Raw genomic sequence first — 13,630 nt, 5'->3', positions numbered from 1 at the left:
TCATAATCTATCCAACTTTAACCTTGATATATTTAATCAATCACGCTCATCAATAAATTGGTCTTTTCTCCAGCACCTCCCTCTCGAAGAAGCTGTTCTCAAATTCAACAGCATCTTCCTTAACTCTCTTAACTCCCTAGCCCCTACTAGAAAAGTTTGAGTTAAAACCAACTTTGCTCCATGGATAAGTAAAGGGACTTTCTCCCTCATGCGGAAAAGAAACAATGCATGGAAAACCTGAAACAAACTTAGAACCCCTTCCAGCATCCAGCATTATAGAGAACTTCAGAATACCACAAAAATAAATCACCCTTGATATGAAGAAAACATCTACCTTAACCCTCATAAAAGCCCCCACTCAACCCCAAAAAATTCTGGAGTATCATTAATAAGCTCTTACACCCAGGTAACCCTTCACCTCCCAACCCCTCCCCAAACAACTCCCCTCTAAAAACTGCCACATTTCTCAACTCCTCCTTTATAGACTCTATACAGAAACTCATCAAACCTAACACAAATATTAATCATGACATCCCTCCCCCTCCCTCCCACCAAGCCACCTTCATAGTCAAGCCTATCCCCACAACTGTTATCAGGTCTCTACTCTATAAACTTAAACCCTGCTCCCCTTCAGCTGATAATCTGCCACCCCTATACCTCAAACTAGCAGCCCCCTCCATTACCTATCCAGTCTCCATACTTATTAATCGGTCAATTCAGGAAAATCTTGTCCCTCAAATATGGAAAAAATCCTATACTATACCCTGCATAAAGGTGGTAACTCCACCAACCCCTCAAATTTCAGGCCTATCACTATTCTACCACCTATCTCAAAGATCCTTGAAAAGTGCATTCACAAACAGCTCATTATACATCTCATTCAGGAAAATCACCTTAACCCTACCCAACACAGCTTTCACCCTCATCATAGCACTACCATTGCTCTACTATTCTTCACTAACTCCATCTCCACTTCTCTCAGTAACAACAAACTAGTGTCTTCCCTCTTCCTTGATCTCTTTAAAGCTTTTGACACTGTTTCCCATAACCTCCTGCTCTTCAAACTTGCTTCCTTCAACCTCTCTACCTCCACTCTTAACTGGTTCTCTTCAAACCTAACAAATAGAGCTCAATTTGTCAAATGGATGTCAGCTACTTCCCCGTTCTTTCCTGTCTTTACTGGAGTCCTCCAAGGCTCCATTCTGGGTCCCCTACTATTTAATATTTTTACTAATAATCTCTTCCAATCCTGCCTCACTCTAAACTCATGCAATGTGCAGATAACTCTACAATCATCTCTACCTCTGACAATCTATGCCACCTACATACCCTCACACAAGACACACTCCTGTCTGTCAAAAAATGGCTCCCTACTAACCAACTCTTACTTAACCCCAATAAAACTAAACTTATTTTCCTTCCCAAACCCCTCCAGCACCTCAAATCTTCCTTCTCAGTCTCTTCTCTAGACAACACAACTATTCAGGTTGAGTCTCACACTAAGCTTCTTGGGGTACTTATGGATGACAAACTGAAATGTGACTCCCACATCCACAACCGCATCAAAAGGGCCCACCAGAAACTAGGATTGCTATACAGAAATAAAAAATTCCTTACACAAGAATCCAAAGGATCCCTTCTCAAGCCTACCTTCTACCTATTTTACTATATGCTGCCCCTATCTTTAGTAACCTCCAAAAAAACTTGTTAAACAAACTTGAACTTACATATAATAAAATTGCTAGGTTTGCCACAAATCTCTCCTATTACTCATATGTTTGAAACTATACACTGTACTGTTTACATTGTAATGTATGTATCTTGTATATATGTATCTTGGAGCTTTTCTCCCCTGGCCTTCATTGAAAAAGGACACATATCTATATGGACTTTCCCAGTTAACAAATGTAAAATAAAATAAAATAATACATATTGCTCTCACCACTGCCTGTCTTTAAAAAAATTACAGTGGCTAGAATTCCATAATCAACTCCTTCTGCCTCAACTCCACTTGACACATACCATCTTACATCAACCCCTAGCCTGTCCTTCACTAGCAAGTCTCATCTCCCCTTTTGCCCTTAACTGGGAGCTTTGTTGCTCTGACCAACACCTTCTCCAAATATCCAAACCTAAAAATCCATAGGAAAATGTCTTTATAGTCATGCAGTCTACCTCTTGGAACAAGCTCCCTCTCTATATCAGGTCTTACCAAAACTCCTCAATTTCAAACTAGCCCTAAAGGAATACCTGCTCAACTTCTGGACCTGCTCCTGTAATTGCCCTACTTGAAGCAATTCCTCCCCTGCCATTTTCCTCCCTCCAAGCTACTGTCTCCATTTCCTACCTCTTAGACACTCTTGTTTGTATGTTTATACTTCTATTTCAGTAACAATGCATGTCTTTCTTAACCCTATTTACTGTATCAGACAACTCTCACCTATATCTTTTATACACTTATCTTGTCCTCTCTCCACATTTCTCTGACTAGACTCCACGCTATATGTAAGACCTGCCTGCATACTATTTCTTCCTTACTTATTCTCCTATACATTACCATACAACTATTACAATACATGTATTTTAAGATTAATAATGTGCCTTTTTTTAAGAATGTATAAGATGAATAATATTCTCCTTGGATGCTTTAGCTTATATTTGTATTTCTCATTTATAACTAATTGTAATCTTTGTATCTGGTGCTTTTCTCCTCGGGTCTCTGCTGAAAAAGGGCACCTGCCCAGCCAGACTAACCTGGTTAACAAATGATAAATAAATACATAAATCTGCCTTCATTCGTGAAGCAGCTGGAGTTGGGTTACACATCTGCTATGTGAGTCTTCTACTTCTCCTTCTCCCAGAAATAGTACCTCACCAATATTAGCCCCCTTGTGTCATTAAATAGTGGATTTTTTATCTTCTGGGCAAAATGACACCATATTGCATTGTGTTTATTGTAAGAAGACACTGCTCACACAACAGATAAGAATGGTGAAGTTTACAAACAATATGTGTAGTCATACCTCTCTACTTTCTTTGGGTCTTACTTTCATATCTTATACAGCCAGCGTAGCACAATCTTATTATCATCCTCCTATCGCACAATGGATGAGGTAAGCCTCAATTTTCCTTCATGCAGTAAGGAGGCATCTTACTCAAATGGGTGGCACTGACTTGAACAGGTATTATATTTATAACCAATAAAAACAAAAAGTGGCACAAAAGCAGAACCAAGTACTACTGAAACACAAAACACTGCTTCGGAACCCCAGTAGCAGAAATAAGTAGTCCGTAGCTGTAATCCCAAATTCTTTAATACAACAGAGCAAGTAAAACACAACAGCTCAGTGCTTTCGTTCTATCACGTTGAACTTCATCAGAACTGAATGTGTTTGAATGAAAGCAGAACACAGTTGTGTTTTACTTGCTGTGATTTATTAAAGAATTTGGGATTACACCTGCGGACTACTTATTGTTCCGAAGCAGTGTTTTGTGTTTCAGTATTACACTTATTAACATATCATTAAGCAAGACGAATCAATGATGACATGCTTATAATGCTCACAGCAAGCTGTTAAGTGGGCCATAGATAGTTACATTTAACTTTGTGGATGACAAATTCTGTCTCCATAATTTAAGATCTTATTACAAACAAAGACTTTCAGTAAATTACAGTCCATACAAACTGAGATTCCTTGAATCATGGCAAAAAAAAAATGTGGGTCAGCCACCTATTCAAGTTCTCCTTGATGCAGTAATTGACCAAGTGTGTATTATTCCTTCTAGAAGCAAAAAATAATCTTTTTTTTTCTAAACAGAGAATGTAATTTAAGTCATATATTTGACCAGAAACATTTATATATATATATATATATATATGGGTCTACTGCTTTTGGTCGAATTACATTTGATCGAGAATGATTTCAGGCAGCCCACTTCACCGAAAATGCATTTCACTAAAAACCCATTTGGTCGAAAATGGAATATAGGCTCTGCCCCACTGCAGTGCGATCCTGGAGTGAGAATATAAATTAAGGCGGGGGTGTGGGGGGCACAGCCCCCCACATTGGTGAGTGTGGGTGGCATAGCCCCCCCACATAATTGTAGTGTATGCAGTATTATATCCATGTGTATTCATTTAAAATACATTGAAACATATGTCAGTGAAAACTAGTTGCAAAATGAGGGGGGCTATGCCCCCCATACCCCCCTAACTTTATCTTCTCACTCCAGGGTCGCAATGTAGTGGGGCAAGGGCTATATTCCATTTTTGATCAAATGAGCTTTCAGTCAAATGAGCTTTCAGTGAAGTGGGCTGCCTGAAATCATTTTCGACTAAATGTAATTCGACCAAAAGCAGTAGGTCCATATATATATATAAATATATATATATATATATATATATATATATATATATATATATATATATATATATATACCATTCAGTTTGTGACAGTATTACCTGTTTAAAAAATTCTACTGCAATACGTACCCCTGGATTGATTTTTCTATTCCAGGAATGGGGATAAGCTCTTTACAGAATGTCCTGCTCTCCACATCTTCACACATATCTTCATCTGATCCATCTCTGCAGTCTAGTTCTCCATTGCACACCAAGTGCTGCTTTATGCAACGACCTAGGAAAAAAAGTTTTTTTTTTTTTTATTTATATTCTGTTCTGTAGTAGAGTCGTATATTTTTGGGATCACATTGGTCCTATAATATGTACTTCATTTCATTTGTTGAAAGACAGCTGAGCAGGTTAAACAATTTGCCTAATTCATACTTCTAAAGATGCATGGGAAGAAAGCAAGCGTGTTACAGCATAAATACTGTATGGTGATGTTTTCATCTGAAAACAGTTTTGACAATTTGTGTATTACTTAATAGCTTTTTATTTTAAGAATTTTTTCACTGCTTTTTTTTTTATTGTTGCCCAGTTATACATCTTCTTTGTCTTGCTAGCCCTCCGCAATATCCACATAAGGCACAGAAGAAATATGGGTACCATGTTAAGCAGTACTGTGACTGGAGGAATGGATTTTACCTTTTGGCCTCCTTTATCTACCAAGATTTTTTGTTATCATAATGTGATGGATAAGGATTCTTTCATTTTCAATGTTAGTGAGTATTACTGAGTGTATTATAAGCAATATATCCATTTGCATTGTAAATTCCCAAAATGAATACCAAAACATGCATCTCTTATATTATATTGGGACTCAGCTCACTGAAGCTTCAGCTGAACAAAACAAATTAAAACGTCCTCCAAATAAAGCCTACAAAAATCATACTTTTGCAGGGAGCAATATTCCTGTACCCTTTGTCACATAACTGGAAAAAAAGAAAAAAAGTAAAATTCACACACTTGGAGTCTTTACCAATGCACAGACCAAAACTAGAGTGGCAGTGATTTCCTAAGTAAGAACGTTTCAAGCAGTTCCAAATAAGGGAACATAAATCAGTGAGTTTAAACACTTCCTGTGCATACTTGGCCAAGTATAGGGGAATCCCAAAAAATATTCCCAGAGATTGCAGAGTAAATGTGAACAAGCCCAAGAAGAATGCATTTTCATAAAAAGAAGGAATTGAAACTGGTGTGAATTTAGAAGTAAGAAAATATGGTTTTGGAATGGAGACAATAGCTATCATGTTAGGCAGCTGTGCATAAAGAAAGAAAAAAAGTTCTTAATGGAGGAGCAAAAGGACTTGTTGGAATTATTAAAGATGCCTGCATGCTAGTATGTAACAACAGGATAAAAATACCTGAAAAGATTTCTACAATTCAATTGCAGTATTTTCTATATATCAGCTGCTTTAAATTATATCCTTGATTTTATTAGCAAAATCTGTTTAGGAACATGATCTTAATATAACTCATTGGAAAGCTGTGCTATTTTAGGTTCTTAACATGACTGCCAAAATAGATTCCTGAGAGAGTGAGAGGTAAAGCTGCACCCCATTAGTACTAGAAGTGTATTGTGACCCAAACAGCTGAATAATATCTCCCAAATGTAGCATATATGTAGTAAAAAAGAGAGGGCCAAATAAACAGCCATGAAGGTAAAAAGATGAATTTTAAAACCAGAAACTAGACCTGGTTTATCTGGAAAGTAGGAAGCAATCTAGTCCAAAACAATTCTGTTAATGCCACAGCAGTGCTCATCAGTTAAGAAAAAAGAATAGTATACAACATGAAATTCCAGTAAGGCATCTAAAAGGAGAAGGGCAGAGTACCAGCATTGATCCCCTGCCATATAGTAATAGTGAGTATGATCTAAGTACCATGACTAGCGCAAAAAGAGGACTGCAGTGGATCATAGGAGAGGATCACAGATGTGATTATCTTGGAGACAGATTTGCAGCTGTAGGTGTACTACTTTCTCAAGAACCCTACAAAAGTATGGAAGGTTCCACGTGTGATAAGAGTTATATATATCGTTTGGGTTTTAATTCTATCTTATGTTGAATGCAGTAATGAAGGTCTCCTTCAAATATGATACTCCATCCAGAAGTGAGGCAAGAATGGTGTGGTAAGGATCTCATCCCAATATCTCCAACATATCGAAAACAGCCTGGTGAGTCATGGATCTAGTGCAAAAGCAGTACTACATGTACTGGAAATAATGCATCCAAAACTTTCATGATTAGCGAAAGAAAACTCACTGGAAATAAGTAGTGAGCTCAATTATCAATGTGTACTGCCAGAATTCAAATTAGCCATTAGTGGAGCACCAGCTCTGACGAAGGCAAGTATGAAAAAAAAAAAAAACAACTAACTAAGTTATATTTTTCTGTTAATAATGGCTTCCACGTGGTGAGACAGCCTGTATGTCATAGCCTAACCACTATGTGAGAAGATTGCAACCTGCCAGCATGCTGCTATGGAGATCTCCTAAGTCAAGTACTCTTGACTTCTTTTGTGAGGTAGCTGGATGCTAAACTGAAAAATAACTGTCTACTGCAAATCAAAGGGTCCAGATTTTTGTAACTTGCTCTTGATTATTCGGCCTGTACTCCTCATCTAATGGAGTTCAGCAGATAAAGCATATATCATGCAGACTCAGTGTTGAATGAAAAGCCTATGAATTGCTTATAACCTGCATTCAAGTTCTTCAGGAGTAACAGCAGTATAGTCTTGAAGCTGTCAGTGCAAGACAAGACTAAGAAAGTCCAGTCAGATGAGACCATCTCTTGCATTGCACAAAACCCATATCTTGGGTGAGGTTTTCCCAGGAGTTGGTCAGAAATTATTTAAATGATCACATGATTGGATGAACTGACCAAGTCCACCACCAGATCAGTAATTATGAGATCATATTTGAAGATTAAGTATAATGCATGTCCAAATCTGAGGATTACACTAGTAATCTTTCAAGTGAAATGAAACTGAATTCATTCATAATACAGACAAATTCTTTAATAAGAACCAGCAATGTTAATGTTAAAGATATCACTATGTCAATTAAGCAACATAATCACTAATGAGATAAGAAAGTCAATGAACTATTGAAGGAATGTCTTCACATATCTCAGTAGATAGCAGATGAGGAAACACCCATAGTTTGTTCCTATATCTATGGCAAATTGAAAAGAGTCATTGCATCCAACTTTGACCTTTTTCAGTTCAGTAGCTGAAATATAAATAATTGCAGCCCCATTCGCATGGTCCAATTGAATTGGTGACTAGGTTATTGTCAAAGCATACCTGAATTGGGTGAGTTCATTTTCAAGTATTCAGTCATGGAAAATATAGGAATCACCAACACTGTCAGGATAGCACCAAAATTAACATCAAGCCAGGTTTTTGGTGATAAGTGCCAGATTTCAGTTTCACAGCAAACCTGTGGGGATTTTTTTTATTACCATGATCATAACACCAAATACAAAATAATGTAACACTGTACTATGAAGGAACAACATTTTTTTTACCTTAGACATACTACCTCTTATAGCAGTTAATATGCTTCCTTGACATTGTACCTCCGTAGCACATAAACTACAGATAACTAAAATGACATCACCAAACTTTGCTGAACCCCATCTGAGCTATCAGTGTAACATACAACTTTGTCTAACTGAACAATAACATATATACAGTGCATTAACTAAACTGCTGCTACACTTTATTTTGAGTGGAATTCTTCTGTCTTGTTATACTGTAAGTTGATTCACCGAAGTCACCGTACTTTGAGGTTGTGAAGTTCAGGTTTTGCCACAATACATTTTATAAATATTATACATATCAAGATGATAATGTTAAGTTCCCTGATGCAGTTATAATGATGTTGCCAAGAGGGTGCAAACATACCCACACGTCTACTCAATTCCTTATAGGTGGGTGTAGCAGAAAGAGGGAAGGCAATAGCAGGCATTCTTGCCACAAAAATATTTGAGCAAAACAGTTTAAAAATGTAAATGGAGTGAAAGTCATGGAATTTGAAAACAGTCTCACAAAGGAGTGCTTATCCTGGGCCTTGACTGCTCTTTTAAAGCAGACTGAGAAGGCAAAATGTTTAAGAACTGTTGTCAGGTATTGCCACCTCACTAACTTAAATGTTTCTTCAAAAGCAACAAGAATTGCTGTAGCTGGGTTCTTAGATGTTCTTAAAAATGCTTATCAAAGATAAGTGCCTTTTTATGATTAATGCTAGAATTAGGTCTTGGCAAAGTATGCCTGAATTGAGTAAGTTAATTTTTGTAGGAGGGTTTGCTGTACAGTCAACAGTATCAAGGCATTTGTTTTTCATCTATGTTTAGTTTATTAACAATATCAGTCTCTAACATTCATACTTTTTCCTTTCCTTCCCTGGTTTAGGCATGTCAATATCTTGTTATTCCTTAGGGATATTGGGGAAGACCTAATGTCTCTCAGCTCCATACATAACAGCAAAAGAGGACTCCTTACTTATGACTGCAACATCGTGTATGATCTAGCAGTCAGTCCATAAGGCTCTGGAGCTTTTCTACTGGAGTCTTTATAATGGCCTTAGGTACATGTTCAAATGTTATTGTCCTTAGTAGAGTGGCAGTGTTTGGGGTGGCAGGGGTAGGCAGGTTTAAGAGATTTTAGCTTGTCAAAGTCCTGTGTACTTTCTTCCTGAATGGGTGATCCTACCTTTGAGTACTGCCTTCTGTAGTATTCTGGGAAACATTCATGTATCTTTGTTTGAACAGGTAATTTCCTGATTTGATCTGCACCTTGATTTAATATCCTTTCAGTAAGAAATATAACATTTTACCAGGTTGCATTGTATGCATGCTTCCCTGGAATGCTGCTCTTTTCAATTCTGCACACTGTTTTATTAACCAGACGTCCTTTTGTAATTTTGCACTTTCAAACCATTTCAGGCTTTTTTAGCTTTGATTCTGTCAACATATGCATTAGGTTGCCCATTGATTCGGTACACTGTCTTAATTTATCATCCCATTGCTTCATCAGTCCAACTTTTGCTGCTTTGTAGGCAGATGCCATATGAATCTCCCACCACAGAAAGAGAGGCAAATAACTAAGATGATTAGACTGTATACAATTCTCATGTTCTCTTTTCAACTAGTTTAATGTGTCTTTATCTTGAAACATCAGATAATCAAGCCTTCATTGTTCATAGGATCATAGGTTCATGGGTAGGTACTAAGCTATCGGCCCAAGGACCTAAGTAAACTTAGTCAACAAGGTTCCCTGGCTTACACCACCCAAGAAAGTTATTTTCCTGTGCTCCAGTCGAGCAGAGCCACAGAACTGATCCCCGGGGTGTATTTTCTATTTCTCATCCACTTGTCAAGATTTTTCTTGAAGAGTGCTAATGAGGAACTTTGCTTGACATAGATGGGTAGTTTGTTCTAGAGTATGGGAAGTCTCTGGGACAGGAATCTATCCCTCCAGCATGTCCTGTTTATTGTGGTGACAAGGTTTAGGTCCCTAGAGCATGTAGCTTGAAGGGATTGTGATTTCTTTAGGTGTAGCATGTCCAACAGCTCTAGGTTTGACATAGTTTTATATGTTAGGCAGAGATCACCTCGGAGTAGGCGATATGCTATGGAGTAAAGCTGAAGTTTTTTGAGACGGTCAGTGTAGGGCATCTGTTTGAGGCCAGTAATCCTCTTTGTGAGGTACTTCTGTGGCCTTTCCAGCTGCTGCAGATGTCTTGTGAGGTACATTCCAAAAGGGGCATTGTACTTTATAACGGGTCTAATGAGTGTCGAGTAGAGGGGGACAATGACCTCTTTTTTCCTAAATGAGAACCCTTTTGTGATAAGGTGTGCCATGTAGAAGGATTATCTGACCACTTTGGTGATGTGATTATCAAAGGAGGGACTACTGTCCACCTGGGTCCCCAGGACTCTTATCACACATTCGGCGTTAAGTAGACTGCCACCTATGTGGTAGTTCATGGGTACAGAGTTTTTACCAAAAGGGATGATAATGCACTTTTTGGCATTAAGCTCGAGGCCATGGCTCTGACACCAGGCATCTGTCTCAGTGAGGCCCTTCTGTAGGATGCCCACATCATTTGGGGACTCAACTATGGCTCCTATTTTGCAGTCATCTGCAAACTTCATTAGCCAAAGGCCTTTTGTGTTAGCCTGTACTTCAGAGAAGTAGATACCAAACAGGAGAGATCCCAGGACTGAACCCTGTGGTACTCCACTTGTCACTGGTTTGAAGTCAGATTTGGAAGCTGCAACTTTTACAGTGTGTGTTCTGTCAGTGAGCCAACTGGCAACCCATCTTGTGATGTAGGAATTTATACCTACTTTAGTGAGTTTAGCTATAATTCCAGAATTGGGGATGGTGTTGAAAGCCTTGGCGAGGTCAAGATAGGCTGTGTGAACCGCCTTACCCTCGTCTACAGCATTGGTAACAGACTCAAAGAAGTCGATCGGGTTCAGGAGGCACGATCTAACTTTCACAAATCCAAACTGAGCGGGGTCCAGAGTTTGGAGGTTACCAATATCTTTGTTTATGAGTTCCACGATGATACGTTCCATGGCCTTACAGACCAGGCTTGTCAGGCTAATAGGGCGATAGTTCCCGGGATCAGTGGTGGCTTCCCCTTTGTGGAGATGGATAACTGTTGCTGTGCACCATTCAGTGGGCACAAAGCCTGATGTGAGACTATGACTGAACATGGTGCTTAGGCAGGGAGCCAGTACATTCTGAAGTTCATGTAAAATGCAGCCTGGGATGTTGTCCTGTCCCAAGGATGCTGTGTTTTTGGCTTTAGAGAGTGCAGCTTTTAATGGCATAGTTGTGATTACAGGGACTCTGAATTCTTTCTGTATAGTTCTGAGGCCTTTAGGGGGTGAGAGGGGGGTAAAGCTAGCACTGAACCTATCTGCCAGGACATTGGCAATATCAGTTGGTTCTGTAATTTTCATGCCGTTGTGCTGTAACTCAGAGCAGATCTGGGTGTTGCCATTGAATTTCTTGACATAGCTATAGAATGCTTTGTGGTTGTCCCTAGAATCAGTGGTGATTTTGTTTTCATAGCTAGCTTTGGAGGATCTTATAAGGGATCTCAACTTCTTACTGAGGCTGAACAGGGAACTCATCCACTCATGAGATTTTACTCTCTTTTGCAACAGTTTCTTCCTTCTGTTGTAGAGTTTGTTTATGGCAGGGGACCACCATATTGGCTTCCTTTTTTTGGAGGATAGCATCTGGGTTCTGTTTGGGATAGCACGATCCATGCACTTGTGTAAGTGCTTATAGAGTGCATCTGTGTAGGATTCAACAGTCGTAACTATATTGTCCATCTGCATGGGTGTCATGAAGTTTGCCACTTCTGTCTTAAGAAGCATGAAGTTGGCTTTGGAGAAATTGTTTACCGTGATTTCCTTAATGGGGGGCGGGGGGGGTGGGACGTGGATATCTAGGGTGATTAGCTTATGGTCGGATCTGACCAACAAGGAGTTGACTTCAGGTGTGGAACACTGGTCACTCGTGTTGGTAATGACTAGGTCTAAGATATTGTTGCCCCTGGTGGTAGTGTGGATAAGTTGATCCAGGGCATTGGAATTTATGAATTCCAGAAAGCGTTGAGTGAAGGAGTTGGTACATGAGTAGTTTTCCCATTTAATGGTGGGGGTAGCTGAAATCGCACATTATTAGGGTGTTTGGTTGAACCCTAATATTTTCCAGTATATCAAGAAAAGAGGAGTGGGAATCCTGGGGCATGGTGGGGGATGTGTTGCAAGCTATAATATGGATTGCAGTTTTGCCCAGAGTTAGTTGCACTTGGATAACCATGGATGCATTATGCTGAGCAACTAGCCTGGAGGTGTGGATATCCTTAATGAATATGGACACACCTCTGCCTTTGGTGTTCTGGTCCAGGTTAGGTGGCCGAAAAGTGTGGTATGAGTTATAGACTGGTAATGCAGGGGTACTCTCTGGATCCTTGAACCAGGTCTCAGTCACTGCACAGATGTTGATGTTCTCCATTTGAAGGCATGACTCGAGGGAGTGCATTTTGAGATTTAGACTTCTAGCATTGAGTAGCATTACCCTCAGTTTTTGCTTGCCTGTCTGTGTTACGGTGGTGAATTTGTCATTTGAACCTTGCCTAAAAAGGGCACTATAGGGGCAGCAAAGAGCCTTAGCCAGCATCCGGAATCCCAGGGGTGACAGGTGCAGGCCATCTCTGGCAAAGCATTGTCGTCTGTCTACCATGTCATCCCAGGCAGACAGATACTGGACCCCCTTAGAATGACACCAGAAGCTTAGCCAATTGTTGAAGTCAATCATTTTGTCCTTGTACTGCGGTATCATTCTAGGCAATGGCAGGATGCTACTCAGGGCTAGGGTCATACCTGCCTGGGCTACAAGACTGGAGACCTCTTCCATGTCTCTTTTCATGTAGTCCAGGGAGGTACGTCTCAGGTCATTCACACCAACATGGACAATGACAGAGTCATATTTGTACTTGTGGAGTGACCTGAGTGTGTGGGTTATGTGACAGATCCTGGCACCCAACAGGCAGCTGACAGTAACTTTCTCCTTATTTAGCCTGGTGAGTGGGACATCAGTGTGCCTGACTATAGAGTCACCTATGCCTAGTGTGTTGGGTATGTTGTTTTGCCTTATGGGCTGTGGTTGAGTGGCACACTGAGTCTGTGGGCTATGTGTCATTTGGGCTGTGTTGAGGGGTGGAGGTCGCTTGCATTTCTGCTTTGGAGGTCTCTTTTGCTTGAGCAGATTATTATTGAGAGCCTCCGCAAATGTTTTTGTGTTTCTATGTGTGGATTTTGGTGGTGTAGGTTTAGTGGGACTATGTGATGAGTGTGGTGTGGTGCAAGTGCTTACCTTCTCCTCTTGACTGTCCAGTTCAGTCTTGGTTGAAGAGAGCTTTACCTAAAGTTTGGCTAGATAAGTGCAACTCTCACAGGTTGTGGTGTTGGGTGGTAGGAGAAGAGAGGTGTTTGTGTACATGAGGCAATTGCTACATTGCCCCAAGATGCCCAGATTCATCTGATAGACAGGGGAGAACACTGTGAGCTGACCCTTGGACATGCCTGAATAAAAAAAACTACTTTCCTCTAGACAAGTGGGGAAAGTGAGTATATGAGCTGTTTTTCTCTAAGCAAGTGAGGAAAGTAAGTACAAAAACTGTTTTCCTCTAGGTAA

General features: G+C 39.7%; 1 protein-coding gene across 1 annotated transcript in view; it reads right to left on the bottom strand.

Annotated features, from left to right (window-relative positions):
- C8A (complement C8 alpha chain) overlaps positions 1–13,630 on the bottom strand; it is a 597,456-nt gene that overhangs the window by 474,412 nt on the left and 109,414 nt on the right. Inside the window, exon 4 of the mRNA XM_044085514.1 lies at positions 4,493–4,637. Within this exon, the coding sequence (XP_043941449.1) occupies positions 4,493–4,637 (145 nt within the window). The remainder of the gene's footprint in view (positions 1–4,492; positions 4,638–13,630) is intronic.

Source organism: Protopterus annectens, chromosome 10.part0 (assembly GCF_019279795.1).
Source record: "Protopterus annectens isolate FY-2018-M chromosome 10.part0, PAN1.0, whole genome shotgun sequence".
Classification (NCBI taxonomy): Eukaryota; Metazoa; Chordata; order Ceratodontiformes; family Protopteridae; genus Protopterus; species Protopterus annectens.
This window is presented reverse-complemented; position numbering and strand designations above follow the sequence as displayed.